This window comes from Crotalus tigris, unplaced genomic scaffold (genome assembly GCF_016545835.1).
Source record: "Crotalus tigris isolate CLP2741 ecotype Arizona unplaced genomic scaffold, ASM1654583v1 scf7180000018550.1270297659:1495590, whole genome shotgun sequence".
Lineage (NCBI taxonomy): Eukaryota > Metazoa > Chordata > Lepidosauria > Squamata > Viperidae > Crotalus > Crotalus tigris.
This window is the reverse complement of record NW_024097073.1, coordinates 90,979-112,230: the sequence shown is the minus strand read 5'-3', so window position 1 is coordinate 112,230 and position 21,252 is coordinate 90,979. Positions and strand designations below refer to the sequence as shown.

Genomic DNA, 21,252 nt, shown 5'->3' with positions numbered 1-21,252 from the left:
TCCATATTTCACTTAATGCAGAGGAAATGACAACTGGTGAGTGAGCAAGAAACTGTTTTACAGACTTTGCCAACAGATGCTCTTTGGCAACTGGAGCCCATCCCATTGCTTTCATTACTGTTGTTTACATTCCTTCCCGCCCTTTTTTGTATTAGACTAGTTGTAGCCCAAATTGGCTCTTGAGACTTATAGGTTATGATGAACAGTGGGAAACAAACGGAAAGCAGTGCCTCTCCACATGTTTTAGAATTATGTGGGTGAAGTACCTACTGCAGGATGATGCAGCACATTCTAGCCTGGCCTGCTATCTAATTGTATCATTCTGTTGAGAGTCAAAAATGTTATCATTTTTCTCCAATTGCCAGAGAACTACTATCTGATATACTAGGTTCACTTTTCTTCTAAAAGAACAGCAGAACCTCCTGGATCAATGTGGTGCCATCATAAGGCTGATCCATCACTATTTATTTCTTCCACTGCCTTTGTACAATCTCCCCACAGTGGAGTTTGAAGAAATATTGATCAGTTCTATTGGTAGAGTATTTATTTACATGCACATTAAACAAACTTGTCAAGAACACGTTCATGTTAGGAACAGTTAATCTTCAAGGTGTAACTCTGAGAAGATACACATGGCAGTGCTCATAAAGGTATAAAATGATGCTCTTTAACACAGGTTGGAGAAAGTAAGAGAAATACCGATAGCCCTCAACTTATGACCACATGTAAGCCCAACATTTCCATTGCTAAGGAAGGCAGTTGTTAAGTGAGTTTTGCCCCATTTTATGATCTTTCTTGCCACAGTTAACTAAGTGACTCACTGCAGTTGTTAAGTTAGCCACACGGTTAAGTGAACCTGGCTTTCCCATTGGCCTTGCTCATCAGAAGGTCACAAAAGGTGACCCCATGACCCTGGGATACTTCAACTGTTATAAATAGGCGCCATTTAGCGAAGTGTCAAATTTTGATCACATGACCATGGGGATGCTGCAATGGTCATAAGTATAAAAAATGGTCATAAGTCACTTCTTTTGTGTTGTTGTAATTTCAGTCACTAGATGAGTGGTTGTAAGTTGGGGATTATCTGTAGCCATTCCTATAGGATCACAGTTGGGCCCTAAAATAAATTAGCCTATGAGTTGTAAGGAGAGAAAATGTGTACTGTATGGAGTTAAATATGTAATCAGAGTTCTGAGATAATCCTCCGGGAATTCTACAGCGGTTGAGTATAGCATTTCCCTTACTGCACTAGCCAGTTGCTTTGAATTCCAGGAATAGGAGTCAACTGAGTGTTATGTGGCTTGATTTGACCTTATGACATTTTGTATGACGTCTGACCTGATTCAGTGCTCAGAATTGGTTTTTGTTGATATGTCATATAACAAAGAGTATATGCAAAGATACAGTATTACAGCACCTGGGGTGGTGGTGGTAAGAAGGTAGCTGTTGTGAAGGATCCAGGTATTTTGCTGGAAATGAAAACTCTGCCTTTGGCAGTGATGATGAAGGCCCCAGGTTCTGCAGAAGAGCACGATATGGGGTGGTTGCCATCAAAAAAGTGAAAAAGAGTTGGTGTAGAGATTCTGAGCCATTCTTACTACTTTGATTTTCTCCTAATTGGGATAAATATTCCTGAAGTTCCTCATCTTATCAGCTTCTTCTCATTTTCAGAGAGAAGCTTCTGGAATACCTGCATTCTCTGAAGCAGCCTGATGGCTCCTTTATCATGCACCTAGGGGGAGAAGTTGATGTCCGGTATGTTGAAAACTTTCCATGCATTGCTTTCTCAAAATGCAAATCAGGAGTTGTTAGTTACTGGGAAGTTTCTCCTGAAGTGTATTTAACATTCTGCACAAGTTGGTAATGACATGGCTAGACGTAAAGTAAGAGGCGGAAACATTCTCAGTAAGGGTAAACAGTGCTGTCTTGCCGTGACTGTAATTCAGATGAGCTCAGTGCTGCTGTGAAAAAAAAGCACACACGCTCAGGTTTTATTTTGGTTCAGCAAATTGAAGAAAGAAAGCACTTTTAAAACAGAATTGTGGTTTATGCTATTCAATGTGGAAAACCAATAAAAGATTGCATATTTGTTTAAGACTATAACTTCTTTGGACCTTCCCCTCTCCTCCATGAGATTTTGAGGGAAAGAGAGGCCTCTCTGTCTTAATACCAATATCCACACAGTATGTTTTGTAATTATAAATGTAAATTAAATTATCAGTTGATTAAGCTTGATAAAGAGAAGGGTGAATGTAAAGTCCAAATTTAGCTTTTGGTATAATTTCCATTCTGTTGTGCTTTTAAAAATGTGCCCAATTGATGTTGCTTTGCTCACAGAAGCCTTTTTCATTCAGCTGTATAGGAAGGAAGCCAATTGTTAATGATGCCCCCTTCAACACATTCCCCCCCCCCCATGCCCTGTATTCTGAGAATTGGGGAACTTTTTCAGTTTAGAGTGGGAGGTTGCCCATAGCACAGATGGGAACCTGCCAACAATTGTCTCCTTCCTTGTGTTAGTAATGTAAATCTCCTGTCAACAGAGAGTTGCCATCTTTATCCACATCTCTCTCCTTCCCTCTACCCAAAGCTATTTCATTGCATGAATGCTTTTTTGAGAGTGGAGTAGAGGAATTACTAAAAGTTCTTTTTATGATACATGTTATTTTTCAATAGCATACTGAGTGTGTCGTAAATACTATAGTGTAATATAGGATTTCTTACAACAGTAGAGCCATATATATTCTTTCTCCATCTATAGCTTTTAAATATTCTTTTTATTTAAATCTTAGGAGTGCCTATTGTGCTGCATCTGTAGCTTCCCTTACCAACATTATTACACAGTCTCTTTTTGAAAAAACTGCAGAATGGATTGCAAGGTAAGAACCTCTTAGTTTGCAATCTAACAGACTTAGACTGTTCTAAGCTACCAAGATGAGGAAAAGCAGATAAACACTAATCTTATTTTCTATCTTGGAACAAGAATACAGCCCCTGCTTTTGTGTTTTAATTTTGAATTAGATGTCAGAATTGGGAGGGCGGGATCGGTGGCATCCCCGGGATGGAAGCCCATGGAGGATATACGTTTTGTGGACTGGCAGCCTTGGTCATTCTCAAAAATGAACAAGTCTTGAATTTGAAAAGTTTATTAGTAAGTAACCATTTGTTGGATTCGCTTATCTATTTATGCTATTCAAAGAACGGAAGAGAAATCAAACGCATTTGAATTACAGTTTCATAATCTTTATTAAAATGTTCTCAGATATAAAACAAAGTAATATAAATTAAAATTAAGGAAAAGAAGAAATAAGTAAAAGGAAAAAGTGAGAAAAGTAGGGGAGAGAAAAGCAAACTGAAACAAGAAAAGAAAAATATATAAAGGAGTGACTCTATATCTCCTTTACAGCAGTTACAAGTAAATCTGCACACTTGTCTCTTTAAAATTACATCATATTTCCCCATTATTCAACCCTTTTAAATTAGCAAATCCATAAGTCATCAGATCACCTTTTTTCCATCTTTACTGTCTCCATTGTGGGCATCGCACTGTTTTTCCATCTTTGTGCATATGATAAGCCTTCTGCAGTCACCATATCCAAATCAGTCTTCTGTAGGTCTTTTTAATTGGCTATCCAAAAGTCCCAGTCTATATTGCAGTTTCAAAAATAAATGATGGGTCTAATTCATAATTAATTCATTGCTAATAGGCTTCCCGTTTAACCCTGACCTGCCTTTACCTTTTTTAGTTTATCTTCTACTGCCCAAATCTAGTACTTGGACATCCCTGTCATATTACAAAATTGGATAATTGGGCTTGCATTGTGTAAATATTTCTTCTGGATAAACTGTCTGACATTACCTTTTATGTCTCAAATCTCTGTCTAATCCATAACTCTGTAAAAATATTTTACTAGTTTAGTACCCAAATTCTCAGTCCTCTTCCTTGGCTTGTCCCAGCACTAGGAGTGCTGGCTTTGATGATGGGATCTGTATTCAGAATACCATTGTAGAAGATTGCTTTAGCAAAGATGTGTGTGAATTTTAGCATTTCAGTTAAAACGTTTTATACGCAACTTTTGGTATTTATTTAGTACTGCAAATTTTATTTCACTCAAGTTTCAATAAAGGCTCTGAGCATCTTTCCAAAATTATTAGATATTATTTTAGAGAGATAGTATTGTGTTTTTAAAATTCAAAATAGAAAGAATAACAAAACATATCATAACACTAAAAGTGATGTTCACTAAAAGTGAACATTCACTAACAGTGAATGTTCCTGTCCATTATCACTCTGGGGAAAACCACTCCTATCCCTTATTGGGTGGGAAATATTTGCTATACCCTTCTTTCTCAATGGCTTTCCTGGATAGCAACTCTATCATGTTATAATAGTGTTAAATAAAATTATTTGTAGTATGTTGATTGAGTAGTCTATTTTTTGTTTCCTTCTTTCAATTTCATAACTAAGGGTGGCCACCTGGGTACATGGTTGAAATAAGGTTGTATTAAACTGAAGGGGAAATTAAAAAAACATGCAAATGTCTGGGACTCTCTTAAGTTGGGTCTATTGCAGGGGTCTCCAAACGTGTCCTCTTTTAAGACTTGTGGACTTCAACTCCCAGAATTCCCCAGCCAGCATGGCTGGCTGGGGAATTCTGGATGTTAAAGTCCACAAGACTTAAAGTGGACACGTTTGGAGAACCTTGGTCTATTGTGTGTAACAGCTTCTCTGATTGTGGTGGGCAAGAATGATGATTGCTTGCTTTCTCTGCCAGCACTGGGTTACAAGCCGTCAGATGCGTTTTGAAGGAGGGTTTCAGGGTCGTTGTAATAAGCTGGTGGATGGCTGCTACTCATTCTGGCAGGCCGGTTTACTGCCTCTCGTACATCGAGCTTTGCATGCCAAAGGTAAGTTTGAACTTCAAAATTTTGCCCATGCTTTCTCCACTGGGCACACATTTCTTCTTTGGAGTAGACAAGTATGCTGGAGTTCAGTGAAAGCTCAAGAATGAAGAACACAAAATAATCTTAGCTTTGGCATTCTGATTTTGTAGCAACTGAGAAATACTTTTCTTTCAACTTAGTAATAAGACTAGAAAACATGTAAGGCAAAAGATCAGAAATGCCTGAAAAATATCCTGTCTGAGGATAGGCAAAGTACATTTTTAGCTCTGACTCTTTTCCAACCTGTCTCTTGTTTAGTACTCATTTGGGTCCAATTATTTCCTTAGCAACTGGATCCTTCAGTTGTCTTGCAGCACATCGTACAGCTGGTGGATGATCTATTGAGTACTTATAACTGGAAAGGCTAGACTAGAGGACAAAAGCAGCAGCTGCCAGCAACTGCTAGAAACTTAGTTCTTGCCTGCGGAATCTCCTTAAAGTTCAATAGGATGAAATAGAAAAACTCAGGAGGTGGCATCTTGGTTGTGATTAAGTGAGCCACATTTGCTACAGCTGAGCCTTATGAGTGGGCCATGAGGACATTCTCAACCTGGTGTCTTTCTCATGTTGGGCTACAGCTCCAAGCCTGGCTGGGCACAATAAATGTTGGACTCCATTGTATCTGAGTAGCTTTACCCAACCTGTCTTCCAAAACAGTTTTGACTCCCAAAATTCTCAGCAATGGCTGCATTGACTAGAAAAATCTGAAGAGCTAAACTTAAAACTCTTGGATAGTGTTCAGGTTTGGGAAGGGTGAAACTAGACAATAATAATATAGGAAATATAGTTCTCCAATAGGGTCATGTTATAGAACTAAACTTGAATCAATAGATTCCCTTTCTATATTCCCATTAGCATGGCGTGCAGGAGCTATTTTCAACTGTTTCTCTGTACTGATGTGGTGTTTCTCTTAGGTGATCCTGCTCTCAGTATGACACACTGGATGTTTGACCAACAAGCCCTTCAAGAGTACATCTTGTTGTGTTGCCAATGTCCCGCAGGAGGTCTTTTGGACAAGCCAGGAAAGTGAGTAACTTCTAGTACTGGGTAATTCTTGACTGGCATCTTTCTTGCTATTCGAAATGATAAAGTTGGAATTATCAAAAATGGCTGGTACTTAAGAATGGAACTTAAAAGCCCTTTGCATAATAGAGAGACATTAAAATGATAGGCAGAGAAGGTGTTTTGGAAAATAGAGTTGGGGAGGAATTGGCATCAGAATCTGAATTGGGGAATTTGGATAATCTGCATTGAAATGTACAGCTTCCACGCTTTTTTGTCAAGAGCAGCAAAATTCAGAAATCTGTTTAATTAAATTAGCTTAAATTGACACAATTCTGCTTTAACTTGACAGGAGAAATAGCTCATCCCAAACTTACTGGCAACCCTATTTAACTCAACAAAACTTTAAAGCCACTTCCCACCTCCCACTTGCCTTGGGTTCTATTGTGAAGATAAATGTAGCCAGATTAATATATGCATTGACGGTCGGAAAGACTTGAGAAATGAAAGCTAAAGACTCTGAGGAGATGGAATTCTACCATCATCCTTCAGCTCTTTCTGCCTTTCTTTGGGATACCCATGGACTTAATGTGAGGTGCAGGTAGTCCTTGACTTAGAATAGTTCATTTAGTGACCGTTCAAAGTTACAATGGCATTGAAAAAAATGACTTATGACTGTTTTTCACAGTTACAACCTTTCCAGCATTCCCATGATTATGTGATCAAAATTCAGATGTTTGGCAACTGGTTCATATTTATGACCGTTGCTGTATTCCAAACTCATGTAATCACTTTTTGCAACCTTCTGACAAGCAAAGTAATGGGGAACCCAGTTAACAACTGGGTTACTAACTTATCAACTGCAGCAATTCACTTAACAACTGAGGCAAGAAAGGTTGTAAAATGGGGCAAAATTCACTCAACAAATGTCTGATTTAACAACAGAAATGTTGGGCTCAGTTGTGGTTGTAAGTTGAGAACTACCTGTATTGAAGATGAGACCAAGGGCCTGTGCCCACCTTGAGTCTTAGTCTAGCTAGACTTTGCCTGTTGGCTTGATTTTCTACATATTCTCTTCCTAATTTCAACAATGAACTCTACATAAAAGCATGCAGGTATAGCATAAAAACACTCCAGTTTCTGTTATCTCAACCTTGTGTGTGATTTCCCTCCAGGTCTCGAGATTTTTACCATACATGCTACTGCCTGAGTGGGTTATCGATAGCACAGCATTTTGGCAGTGGAGATCTTTTACATGAAGTTGTGCTAGGAGTGCCAGAGAACCGTCTGGTAAGCTGTCTCTAAACTGGACTTCGTATCTATGCATGTACAAGCCCAGGATTTTTTTGTTGTTGTTATTTTTTTTTTCAAGCCTCCTAGTAGAGCTTTCTTAATTATAACCATGTGCAGATATCAGGGACCTTGACATGAGTTAAAATCAGGCTCTTGCAATGTACCAAACCATAATGTGGCTTGTAAACCACAGTTTAGTGTTATACGTGTACAAACCAGGATAGCTGGTTTAGTGATGTTAAAACATGTGGCTTGGTGCAAGATAATAACCCAATATGTAACAATATATAAACTGATACTCTTGCGAGGCAACTTTTAGACATCAGTGGGGATGAGGCAAAATCGGAATACTGGTATGTTGTGTGGGGCAAGTGTCTCCTCGTTTCCCTTCCACAGCCATGTCTACAAGCTCAGTCCCAGCCGACTCTAGCATCAACATGATTGAAGGTACCACTCTTCCTGCATCAACAGAGTCCCTGCCTCTTACACATTAGGTTAGAAATCCCTCAATGTTCCATAAATGAGGGACCTTAATTTTACTGCAATTAAAGTCTATCAGAAATCTGTCATAAATGTTTCTTTCCTGGAGAGCGTCTGTTCCTCGGCAGATAACAGCAGTAAATGCCACCCAGGCGATGGACAGAACCATAGGAATTAGTTTTTAACAACCAAAATCAAAGCAAGCCTTATAAAATACATTTGAAAAGACATGCAGCCCATCCTTAATCTTACAGTTTGAGGCAATGGTATTTAGTGGCTGAAATGAAAGAAGAAACATTTCAAAGATTTAGGCGAGCTGGCTTTGGTGAAAATTTGGTAAGAAGAGGAACCATACAGGTAGTCGTCAAGTTACAATGGTTCATTTAGTGACCGTTGTAAGTTACAACGGCACTGAAAAAAAGTGATCTACGACTTTTCCCACACTTACGACTGTTGCAGCATCCCCATGATCACACGATCATAATTCAGACGTTTGGCAACTGATTAATGATATGTCCCAGAGACATATGATCACTTTTGCAACCTTCTGACAAGGAAAGTTAGTGGGGAAGCCAGATTCACTTAACAATCGTATTGCTAACTTAACAACTGCAGTGATTTACGTAACAACTCTGGGTCAGAACTACCTTGCTTAGCAACAGAAATTTTGGGTTCCATTGTGGTCGAAGTCAAGGACTCCCTGGATTCAAGGTATAGAACAGTGGTTCTCAACCTTTCTAATGCTGTGACCCCATAATACAGTTCCCCATGTTGTGGTGACCCCCAAGTGGGTGTGGCCACCAATAAGAGGGAGTAGGACAGCTAGGGAAAAGGGAAAAAAATGGCGGACAGCGTGGTTTGGTGACCCCTGTGAAATGGTCATTTGACCCCAAATGGGGTCCCGACCCACAGGTTGAGAACCACTGGTATAGAAGATACTTGTGAGACTTTTGGGCCTTCTGCCTATTTTTTTTCAGGCCTTGAGCTTTCAACCATCACTTGCAAGCTGATACACATGTGCCACGTGGAGCACATCCAATATCTCTTTTGGTTCTTGTCTTCTCTATTTACTGTATCTCTCGTTCCTCTTGTGGAGAAACATTTCATGAGGGTAATATTTTGAAAAATATTCCTTTGAGATATTTAGGTGCTAACGTTAGTTACAAGTGATGCCATGCTCATCCTCCTCAGAGCTCAGGGAGGCTTACATGAGGTCACCTCTAGGTTTATCTCTTCATCCTCACATAGTTTCCAACTTGGTAACCAGAAGGAAAAATCTTCCCCGCCAGCTAGATGGGAAGCAGAAGAGTTCGCTGAATCTTGCTATTTCATTGTGCAGAGATAGGCAAGCAAGCGTTGTTGACTTAGCCACAGGAATGTGTCTTTTTTTTTTCAATGCTAAACCTTGAAAACAGCTTAAGGATATTGATTCACTTAAAACTGGGCTTCGCAACACATTGTTCAGTGGTCAGAGCAAAGTTGAGGCAATTTTCTAATGATCCAGAAGTGAGGCTTCAGGACTTAATACAGTGTTTCCCAAACTTGACAATTTTAAGGCATGAGGACTTCAACTCCCAGAATTCCACAGCCAGCAACGCTGACTGTGGAATTCTGGGAGTTGAAGTCCACATGCCTTAAAATTGTCAAGTTTGGGAAACACTGACTTAATATATGGGGAGGACTATTTGTTTAACTCATTACTCAAAGTTACAACAGTGCTGAAAAAAGTTACAGTTGGTCCTTGTACTTATTATCGCAGTGCCCCATGGTCACAAGATCATGATCTTGGTGCTTGACAGCTAGCTCACATTTACATGTTTGCAGCATCCTGGGATCATGTAATTGCCATTTGGGACCTTCTCAGGAGGCTCCCAACAAACAAAGCCAATAATGGAAACTTAAAGACTGTAGCAAAAAAAGATCAGTCAGACTCGCTTGATAACTGCCTCACTTAGTAATAGAAGTTCTGAACTCAATTGTGATGTAAGTCAAGGACTCCCTGTAGCTCTGTGGTCAAGCTTTTATCAAGCAAAATGAAATGCATCTGCCGACTGAATGTCTTATATAACATATTTAAATGACCAGATTTGGGTTCTTCTTCTTTTGGTTTGTTTGTTAGAGAACTACCAACAGCCAGCAGAATTGTGGCTAATTTTTTTTTTTTACTTTCCTTCATTCCCAAACAGCAGCCAACGCATCCTGTCTACAACATCTCCCCTGGCAAAGTGATGCAAGCTGTGATACACTTCCTGAAAAAGCCAATTCCAAGCAGAGAAGAGACTTTTACTAACTGAGCCTTTCCGCTGCCCTTAGAGAGACTCTGCCGTGTACTGTTCTGATGTTCGGTGCATAACGCTGCATACCGTCTTGGCTGATGTGGGATTGAGCCATGAAGCTAACTTCCTTGGGCTCTAGTGTGTGTGTGTGTGTGTGTGTGTGTGTCTTTTGAGAGAGCTTTGCTAGCCATACCAAAAATATACCAGTTTTTAGAATGGAATAGCTGATTGGCTGTGTGATAGTGTATGGTTGATCATGCTAGGTGCTCACTTATGCAGGAAGGCCTCTCATTAAGGAGCAGCTTTGTTTTTCAAACAATGCAGCATGTTGTTATCGTAAGCATCTGGCAAAGCAGCTCTGTTGTTTCATTTGCACTATGCTAAGCATCATGGAGGTGGGAAGTAGGGGTGTGTGTGTGGGTGTACAGCGTCATCATCAGCTGCATACTGGCTTGGCCAGAGATGGTACATTGATCTCCTACTCTGGCAGTTTCTTTATCTGGCTATTTACATTCCCTGAGGAATTCTAAACATTTCTAGCCAGAAAATGAGTTTCGCAGTTATTGGATACATCAGGAGAAAGAAAACCAAGCAAGATGGTATGTGCATATCCTCACTATGTAGTTCTATATCACATGTTGGGGCACACTGGGAAACCGTGGTCTTGAACATTGGTAATAAAAGGTCTCTTTCTGCCTAGAGCAAAAAGACTCAGATAGGAATGCTTGGTGCAAGACTTTATTTTCCTTTTTAATTGCTTGTCCAGGGATGGGATTGATAATACAATGATGTTTATGCATTTTATAAGATAGATAGATAGATAGATAGATACATAGATACATAGATAGATAGATACATAGATAGATAGATAGATACATACATACATACATACATACATACATACACAGTACATTCAGAAAGTATTCAGACCCCCCTCACTTTTGTCAATTTTGTTATACTAAAGCTTGATTCTACAGTTTTTTACATTCATTTTTTCCTCATTAATCTACACTCAGTACACCATAATGACAAAGTAAAAACAGAATTTTAGAAATGTCTATGAATTTATTAAAAACAAAAAACTGAAATATCACATTGGCATACATATTCAGACCCTTTGTAACAATACTTGAAATTTAGCTCCAGTGTCTTCCATTTCTCTTGATAGTTTCTGACATGTTTCTACACCTAGATTGGAGTCCACCTGAGGTAAATTAAATTGATTGGATATGATTTGGAAAGGCACACACTTCTCTATAGAAAGCCTCATAGCTAACAATAGGTTCTGTAGCAGAGCAAAAGGAACTACCTGCAGAGCTCAGAGACAGGATTATTGCAAGGCACAGATCTGGGGAAGCCTATAATAAAATTTCTGCTACACTGAATGTTCCCAAGAGTTCTGTGGCCTCCAAAATTCTCAGATGGAAGAACTGGCACAAGCCTGAGTCTTCCAAGAGCTGGTTGCCCAGGCAAACTGAGCAATCAGGAGAAGGACCTTAGTAAGAGAGGTGGCCTAGAACCTGATGGTCACTCTGACTGAGCTCCAGAGATCCTGTGAGGAGATGGGACAGAGTTCCAGAAGGACAACCATCACTGCAGCTCTCCACCAATCTGGACTTTATGGCAGAGCGGCTAGACAGAAGCCTCTCCTCAATGCAAAGCACATGAAAGCCCTCTTGGAGTTTGCAAAAGGTCTGAAGGACTCTCAGACTGTGAGGAAGAAGATTCTCTGGTCTGATGAAACCAAGATTGAACTGTTTGGCCTCAATTCTAAACAATATGTCTGGAGGAAACCAGGCACTGCTCATCATTTGCCCAATAGCCCGACAGTGAAGCATGGTGGGAACATCATGCTGTGGGGTGTTTTCAGCAGCTGGGATTGGGAAACTAGTCAAGGATAAGGGAAAGCTGAATGGAGCAAAGTATAGGGATATACTCAATGAACACCTGTTCCACAGTGCTGGGCCGAAGGTTCACTTTCCAACATGACAATGATTCTAAGCACACAGCCAAGATGACAGGAGTGGCTTAGGGACAGTTCTGTGAATGTCCTAGATTGGCCCAGCCAGAGCCCTGACTTGAACCCTATTGAACATCTCTGGAGGGACCTGAAAATGGCTGTCCACTGATGGTCGCCATCCAACCTGACTCAGCTTGAGAGGATTTGCAAAGAAGAATGGCAGAACATTCCCCAATCCAAGTGTGCAAAGCTTGTTGTGTCATACCCAAAAAGACTTGAGGCTGTAATTTCTGCTAAGATGCTTCAACAAAGTACTGAGTGAAGGGTCTATATATTTATGCCAATGTGATATTTCAGTTTTTCCTTTTAGTAAATTTACAAACATTTCTAAAATTCTGTTTTCACTTTGTCATTGTGGGGTACTGACTAGATTAATGAGAAAAAAATGAATATCAACAATGTAGAATCAGGCTGCAGCATAACAAAATTGATAAAAATGAAGGGAGTCTGAATACTTTCTAAATGCACTGCATATACATTAATCCCTTTCTTATTACTTGTACAGTTGTGACTGTTAATAAAATTCTTCACAGTAAATGTGTTTTAATTCAGAAGGCTGCCTGAAAGCCCTTTTAGTGCTGGGCTATACATTAAGAAATATAATTACATTTAGTCTTCTTGGGATTATATTTTTGTTCTGCATGGTAGGAACAGGCGAATATTCCACCTATATTAAAATATCATCTCGTATGTCATTGGAACTTTCAGTCAACTTTGCCGCATTCTAGGTTAAACTGCATTATATTTTTTTTCTAGTGGCTCCCATTGGACTTTTGCAAACCTATTTCCAAATGATTAAAAAATCCTTAATTCCCAAAAACTTTCATTATAAAATTTTGTTTCTTTATACGAACAGCAGCGTATATGCTGCTGCTGGCTTTAATGGTTAGATTAAGCTTAGGTTGGTTTGGTAGAATTCTGCTTCTCAAGAAGAGCCCTACAGCACAAATACGTTTTGTATAAATATAACACTATGGAAGACTGATGTGAAGGAGCTGAAGCAAGAAGAATTGTTTTCTGCAACAACCAGTAGAAACCACATAAAACCGTCTTCTGTTTGGGTGTTCTTTAGGTATGGACTATACATGTCAATTCATGGCATTCTGTGCGATAGTTGTGCTTGCTAGGACTTTTAAAAATTCATCTCTACATCTAGAAGGCACTTAGGTAAAGGAAAGTTGATCTACATTTGGATGGACAGAATCCTATGGTTTCTCTAATGTTGGAATTGCAATAAATGAAAGGTGAAAAAGATATGCTTTTGAAAGCAGGAAAGATTGTTGATAAATGGAACAAAATCTGAGACATCATTTATTTCCCCCTTTATTGGGAGCATAAAGCAGAAAAAAAATGCAAACACTCATATTTCTGATTTAACAGCATAAGTCAATGGGGGGGAAAGGAGAAAGTAGATTTAACAATGTGAAAATGTTGACTTTTAAACTGTCTTAAGTTACTATCTTCTATATCTGTAAGGATATGCTTGAAAACAGCTGCTTTGTGAAATCTCTAAAGATAAGCAAATTCTGGGCAGCTGAAAAGGGTGAATTTGAAGCATCAGTAAATATATCCCTCTTCATAATTGGGAAAAGTAAATGAGTCTAAACAACTGCATGCTGTATGTCTATGCATGCAGATTTTCTTTATTTATATAATCCAGGATGCAGGAATTCAGCTTTTTGGATACCAACTTAATTTTAGTGGCAATACAATGTATCATCTTTCTTGAGTATACCTCCCTCAGTAAATCCTATAAGTTTAAAGTACAATAACTTAAGGAGGTAGGCCTCTATAAGTAGTTTCCATGCAGCCACATAAGATAGTTAAGATTTTGGACAGTAATAGAAGTTTCCATGCAGCTATGAAAAGGCAATTTAACGGGTGGTTGTAAAAAAAAATAGCAGACAGCAGTTTTTTTACTACTTAACGAGAGTAAAGAGCTGCAAAAATACTCATTCACATACTGTATACTGTAGTAATCTATGCTTTGTATTAATGAACCATTGAATAATGACCAATGAATGGTGTCTTTCATGCAAAATGTCAGAAATGTTAGATTTCAGGAACTGCTAAAAAAAAGTGTGAGTGCAGGGCAGGGGGAGGAGATGGAACAATTGCCCTCTGGGTAGGTTGCCACTGTGCTTTGTAGAGTCCTAATTATTGTTTAGTTATTGTAATTGTATTGATTGTTCATGTTAGAAATTTAATATATATTGTTAGATAGTTTACTTAGAATGATAAGCGTGCTTAATAAGCCCCAGTTGGAGTGTTTATTTACTTTTTGAAATGGAGTTCAGAGCTACTGGTATTAAACTATAGTTCTGACTCATCAATGAGATGTTGCTTAAAAAAAATAAGGGTGGGGGTTTTGATGTATGTGCATGAGGAACTCCATTCCCTTGAGGTATTATCAAGGCCACACACCAGAAAGACAGAATAATGCTGCTTAGTTGTATTTTTAATTGAAATTATGCAAAGGACCATGCATAGTCTGTTGCACAATGTTTTTATTAAAGTTACTTGATATTGCTTACAGAAAATGCAATTAACATAAATTTAGGATGAGAATATTACTTTCCTTATAGCTTTGTGGTGATCTAAAAAAGAAAATGTAACTTCCCTGTTGAAATCAATATTCTTAACAAGCATAGGAAGAACAGACCTATTGAAAACATCAGGCTAAGCAGTTGTTTCTGTTCAGAGCAATACTGTTTTTTAAGGTGTTGGGGTGGGGTGGGTAGAAATATCTCTAATATTATAAATTTGTATGCATAAAAATCTTAGCATTTCTGATCCCCTATTTCTGCATGTATTTCCTGTGCAGGATTTTTACAGGAGAAGGCAAATTTCCATCTACTTACAATCAGGCTGGAAGGGGAAATGATTGTTGAGTCTTTTTGCTTATAAATTGTCCCAATAGATGAGAGATGTCACTGTACTCTTCAGGGCTTCATTGAACTATGCTAATTCCTGGTTGTCTACTTTTCACAAACTTAGCATGGCTTCTACAACTTTAGAACACAAGAAATGATAATACCGGTAATAGGTAGAGCTGAGAGAAAAAATTGCACTGAATAAAAATATAGTTAATAACTTTATAATAACTATAAGGTTAATTACTCAGCTGCAAAAGTGAAAAGCAAAACTCAAATCTTACAAGTCGACAGATTTTCACATCATTCACTTCTGCTTATAACTAGATCTTATAATAAAGTTAAAAAGCTGGTTCTTATATAAACCACAAATTGTATAAATATACTAAAATTTGAGCACAATCTTGGAGATGCCCCCTTTTTCCTGTGCTTATAAGGTTATAGCCAGGGAATCTGCAAACATAATATTCTAGAAAAACAGAAGGCCAGGGACAGCTGCAATCTGCAACATTAAAACTGGGAACCTATGCAACTTCCTGTTACATATGAGGCAGCAGTCATTTCCTTGCTTCAATATTTTGTTAGCATCCTCCTGAGATGTTGCTAAGAGGCTATCTGTTTTCATAGCACTAGGAGTCATGCAACATATGTGGTTCCTATAGGACACATTAGTTGTACAAGTTAAGCATGTAAATAAAGCAATTGCCCAAATAGTTTTCTAAATCATTATTGAAAATACACAAACATTTTCATCTATTTCTTCTGTACAGTAAATATATAGAAGTCTGACTAGCTTAGGTGGAAAATTTAGTGACAATTAAAAGTTCCCTCTAGATAAATTCAGATGCTTTACTAGATTGCAAACTGGGATTCACATCTGCTGTCATGCTTGCTGCTCCTTTTTGAACAGAAAATGCCCATCTTTTCATTACTGCAACAGGCTTGAGCCAGGAATGTACTTTGGATTCTCTGCATGTTCTTTTTTTGTCCAAATAGCAAATTGTTTGAACTGTCAGTTTCTACTAGAACCAAGAATGCTGCAACAATAACTTTGGCTCTGGGAGATACTTGTGTACTTTGTTTTGTCCCAAGCAGAATAAAGAATTAACTAAAGCCCAATAAAGAATTAATTAAAGCCCAATGATCATGAGAAATCTTGATACCTTCCAGAAGTATGGCTCCTCTGGCTGAGGAACAGAATTATTGGAACTCGCTTTGGCAGACACCCAATTAGTAAAAACTGAGCTAAAGCAAGGGCCAAACTTCAAGTCTTGTGCTCTCCTGTGTCCTCCAACCCTTTTTTTTACCAAATATGACAAGCAGCTGTGAGCTAAGATCATGATGTTCTTGTAAGTGCTAAAATACGGTTAAAATGTGACCACTTTAGTTATAAAAAAAACCTTCCGTCACCAATAATCCAGGAGAAAACTGAAAATTCTATCCCCTGATACATGACCCATTTTATTGTTTATTTTACCTTTTACCACCAGTATCCCAAATATTATTTACAGACTCTGGGCAAAAAACATGCATTGCACAGAGATACTAGAGTAAGTTGCATTATTTATTCTGTTTCAGGAAGAGACATAATATTTCAGAGCAATTCAGGATATGTTTTATATTTGCCGCTCAGAGTCATTTGTTTGACAGGCGGTTATAGAAATTAAACAAACAAGCAAGCAAGCAAGCAAATAAATATTTTTAAAAAACATTTCAGAGCAATACATGTGAAGACTTGTCAAGAATTGCTTTGTTCCCAAAGGTAAAAAGTACATTAATGGATGATACATATCCCATCCATTAATAATTATAATCTTGGAAATATAATTTAAAGCATAAATAAACATCTGGGGAAGGGTGGTAGCATATCTGAATTTTTGCCATGATGTAGATGCTGCAACTAAATGACTGCCATTATGGGCCAGATTTGTAACAAAATAATTGTTTATCGGAAGGCAAATGAGCATGCTGGCTTCCTTCTCCTCAAGATCCTATGCAATCCTAATTTTTTTGTACAGGATTTTTGATCAAAGAAATACATATATATAAGCCAGAGCTACAATCAGTCAGCTTTTTTATTTTTGAAGATGCCAGTGAGGCCCATTTTTAAAAATTATAATCAGACTGGTGGGAAACCTGAAGTAAAAGAGAAGTGTTACAGCCACTAGTGCTTCATTTTGAATGCTCTGAAATATAGCGTAATGTATGAAAACACAACTTTTCATTCCTAAGTGAGACCTATTTTTTTCTTCATATCAATTAAAATGTTAGATGGGGGCTACTTCTCTAGATGTTTAGCATTGTTGTTAACCCAAAACATGTTGCTATGCTTTATAAGCTCAAAACTCTTTCAGTTGCTCCAAGGATGTTGGATTCTGTCTGGATAATGAGAAAAAGTTTTGGAAAATGGCCTTAAGGACACCGCCCCCCTCTGTCTTAGAGAGCCTCTCCCTAATTTAGGGCCACCTTAATTGCTCTTGTGGAAGACTTTATCTATCTATCTATTTATCTATCTATCTATCTATCTATCATCTGTCTATCTTTCTATCTATCTATCTATCTATCTATCTATCTATCTATCTATCTATCTATCTATCTATCTATCTATCTATCTATCTATCTATCTATCTCTGCCCATCTCTATTTATTTATATCACTGCCCATCTCTCTCATAGAGAGGCTGTGTGCAGTATACAAATTGGTCATTATAATAAAACATTAAAAATTGAATAAGATTAAAACATTTTTAAAATACACACACACACACACACACACACACACACACACATATATACACACACATACACAGAGAGAGAGAGAGAGAGTTCCAAGGTGGAGGGACTAGGAGTTTGTAATACAAGGCTGGGGGGTTCTCCTGAGGCTAGCCAACCACATGTCTGTGTGGGCCTGTGTCCCCCACACAAGGCTACACAACCAAGTTTTGACCCCTTTGCGGAAGGCTGAAAGACTGAGGACTTTCCTCAACTCGTGAGGGCAAGATGTTCCACAAAGCAGGGGCAGTGGTAGAGAAGGTCCTCTTCCTTGATCCCGCCAGTTGAAACTCTTTGACAGGGTATATAGCATGCCTTCCTTCCCTGAACGAGTGGGACAGGCTGATGTGATGGGGCGAAATTGGTTCCATAGGTAGCCTGGATCTATGCCATAGAGGCATTATAGGTAATAACCAACACTTTGAATTAGACCCAGAAACAAACTAGCACCCAATCTAGTTCGCAGAGCAGAGGTGTTGTCCTTCTCTGGACGCACAGTGTAGCTCACGCAGCCACATTCTGTACCAGTTGAGCGCGTTGCAATAGTTCAATCAGCAGATGATCAGGGCATGAGGGACCAAGAGGAAAGCTTCCCTGTCCAGGAAGGAGCGTAACTGGTGCACAATGTGAAGTTGGGCAAAAGCCCTCCTGGTCATGACTGTCACCTGCTTTTCGAGCAGGAGTCATGACTCCAAGAGGACCTTCAAGCTATGCCCCGGGTTTGTTTGGGATAGTGCAACCTATCTGAGATCAAAGATGATAAACTCCTGTACACAAAGGGGCCCACCCACAACTACTACATCCTACTAGGGTTCAGTTGAAATCTGTTGTTTCCCACCGAGACTTCCACAGTCTCCAGGCACCGCAAAAAGATGCCCACTGCATCACTCATTTCACCCAGGACAGCGATATATAGCTGGGTATCATCACTATATTGGTGATACCTTGTCCCATGGTACCGGATGATCTGGCCCAGCAGTTTCATGTAGATGTTAAAGACAAGTGGAGTGAGTACCAAGCTCTGTGGCATCTCACAAAGGAGGGGCCATTGGCTGGACTTCACTCCTATTAACACTGATTGGAAACTTGTAGGAAGGAGGAGAACCAGTGCAAAACTGCACTGCCCACCTCCTACTCCCTAAGTCCGCCCAAAAGGATACCATGATTGATGGTATTGAAAGCAGATCACAGGTCAAGGAAACCCAAGATGGATGCACTACCTCCATCCTGCTCCTGCCAGAGATAGTCCATGAGCATGACCAATGCAATTTCAGTCCCATATCTGGACCTGAAAGTCAACAGAAAAGAGTCCAGATAATCCATTTCCTCCAGGCTCCTTTGGAGCTGCAAGGCCACTTTTTCAACTACCTTTCCTAGAAAGAGACTGGATGAGTTGTCCAGAATGGTGGAGTCCAGCAATAGCATCTTGAGAATGGGACACAACTGCACCTCTTTGAAGGTAGCCAGAAGCAGCCCCTCAGACAAGGATCAATTCACGATTGCTTGGACCCAACTGCATGTCACCTCCCGAGAGGCCTTAACTAGCCAGCAGGGGCCTGGATCTAATATACAGGCAGTAGGGTTTGCGCTCCTTCAGACCCTGTTCACTTCCTCAGGCCCAGCAGAATCAAACTGTTCCCAAATAAAGAAGTCCTTTCCCTGGGCATCTCCACAGGACTTGCACGAGTCCAACTGCGATACGGAGCGATTTTATCCTCAATTTTTGAAAATCCCTCTGCGCGGCACTGAAGATGGATCACAGGGCCACCCTTCCCAAGAAAGGTCCGGTGACCCTAAACAGGGCTGCTGGGTGGCATTCGCAAGATGCAATCAGAGCCAACTTTAATACCCAGCTTTCCGGCACAGCACAAGAATTAATTAATTCATTCTAGGCTGCTCCCATTGATGATTAAAAGCTCAGCAAAAGAATATTTGTAACTCAGGGTTGAACTGTGAATTCCTTGATGCTTTCTGAGCTGGTTGTTTATTTGCAGAGGCTTAATTACCTGACTAGCTAGTATGTTAGTACTAGTGAATGTGGATATGTTCCCTGTTTTAAAAGCTCAGTCTGTCCACTGACTGCATCACAAAAATATACCCACTAAATGTCTTTTGTTCAAACTAATGGAAATTACATGTTACTTTCTTTAGTTCTAGCAACACTTTTACCAATAGTATATTAAGCGAAGACTTTTTGTATTTCAACACTAGCCTTGAATCATGGTATCTAGTCAATAAATTCTCCCTGGCTTCCAGGTTTTCAGACACTCACAAAGCCTTCAGTAGACTTTTATCTTTTTTTCTAATAAAAAGTTAAGATCAATGAAGCCATATCCTATGTTTTCAGGACTAACCAATGGGATATACTGGCACAAAATTATAAATATAGGTTATTTAGAAGCAGTGTGGCAATAAAGCAAGAGTAGCAACAGAAATGAAATTAGTTTTCTAAATAATTGTAAAATCACTACAGGATTTGATACAACCTCAAATAATCTAAATGTATTAGTTCTAAGGATGACGTTGTGCTGATCTGACCTGATAGTAACATCATATGAACCCGGTCTGGCTTGCAATATATTGTTGCACACACACACACACGTATGCATGTACACATATCCCACTTTTATTATTTTTATAAATAACTCAAGACAGAGATCATATCTATTCCTCCTCCTATTTTCCCCACAATAATTATCCCTGTGTGGTAGGCTGGGCTGAGAGTGCAGCTGGCTCAAAGTCACCCACCGGCTTTCAAGCCTTAGGCAGGACCAGAACTCAGAGTCTCCTGGTTACTAGTCTGGTGCCTTAACCACTAGACCAAACTGTCTCAGTCTAAACCAAACTCTCCTGGAAGTTGTAATCTAGCAACATTTGTTTGGGGATCAAGTCTTGCAGATCTCACTACTATAAATTTGTAAAATTCCAGTCACAAATATGAAAACTCCTAAAGTTTTTTTTAATGTTATCAAGTTCTCAGTTATCCTATATCTGATCTAATGCATAATAATCCAGTAAAATACATGGAGAAAGCAAAATTTCTCTTAATTATAAAGAAGCCACAAGGAATATGGCTAATGACTTTGTGAGTTACCTGTGGAGAAACGAAATATATGAAGCCTGGATTATCTCTCTCTGTGTCACTCTCTCTTTTTGGTAACAGTTGTTTCTTGCAAACACAAGAAATCTTAAGACATGTTGCATCTTAAATGTCCCCCACAAAATCAAAACAACTTTGATCCTATCCATGTGTGTGTGTTCCGGGGGTCTGCAAAAGGACTGGTGAATCCACACAATTTCCAGACAGGCAAAGAAGATGAAATTTGGAGCCCAGCTGAAAAATACTTTTTATAAACTATTGGACACCTACTCCTGGTGACACCAAACTGAATTTTTGTTTACTGAATTATTCTGTACGTGCATTGGCTACTTTTAGTGAATATTGTGAACCATTTTGAGAAATAGCCCAGTTAAAGAGTGAGAAAAATATTAAGTAAGTGAGAACCAACTTCTTCCCCTTCCCCCCAAAAAATCTCTTTGGATTTAGTTTCTGTGTTTTGGAATCTGTGAAGTATCATCCATTTAATACTGGAGAA

General features: G+C 39.0%; 1 protein-coding gene across 1 annotated transcript in view; it reads left to right on the top strand.

The window, feature by feature from the left end:
- LOC120312959 (protein farnesyltransferase subunit beta-like) overlaps positions 1 to 13,266 on the top strand; it is a 34,059-nt gene extending 20,793 nt beyond the window's left edge. The window contains exons 6-12 of the mRNA XM_039354336.1: positions 1,672 to 1,755; positions 2,790 to 2,876; positions 3,019 to 3,148; positions 4,773 to 4,905; positions 5,856 to 5,967; positions 7,119 to 7,233; positions 9,903 to 13,266. Of these exons, the coding sequence (XP_039210270.1) occupies positions 1,672 to 1,755; positions 2,790 to 2,876; positions 3,019 to 3,148; positions 4,773 to 4,905; positions 5,856 to 5,967; positions 7,119 to 7,233; positions 9,903 to 10,010 (769 nt within the window). The 3' untranslated portion in view covers positions 10,011 to 13,266. The remainder of the gene's footprint in view (positions 1 to 1,671; positions 1,756 to 2,789; positions 2,877 to 3,018; positions 3,149 to 4,772; positions 4,906 to 5,855; positions 5,968 to 7,118; positions 7,234 to 9,902) is intronic.
- Positions 13,267 to 21,252: the final 7,986 nt, after the last annotated feature.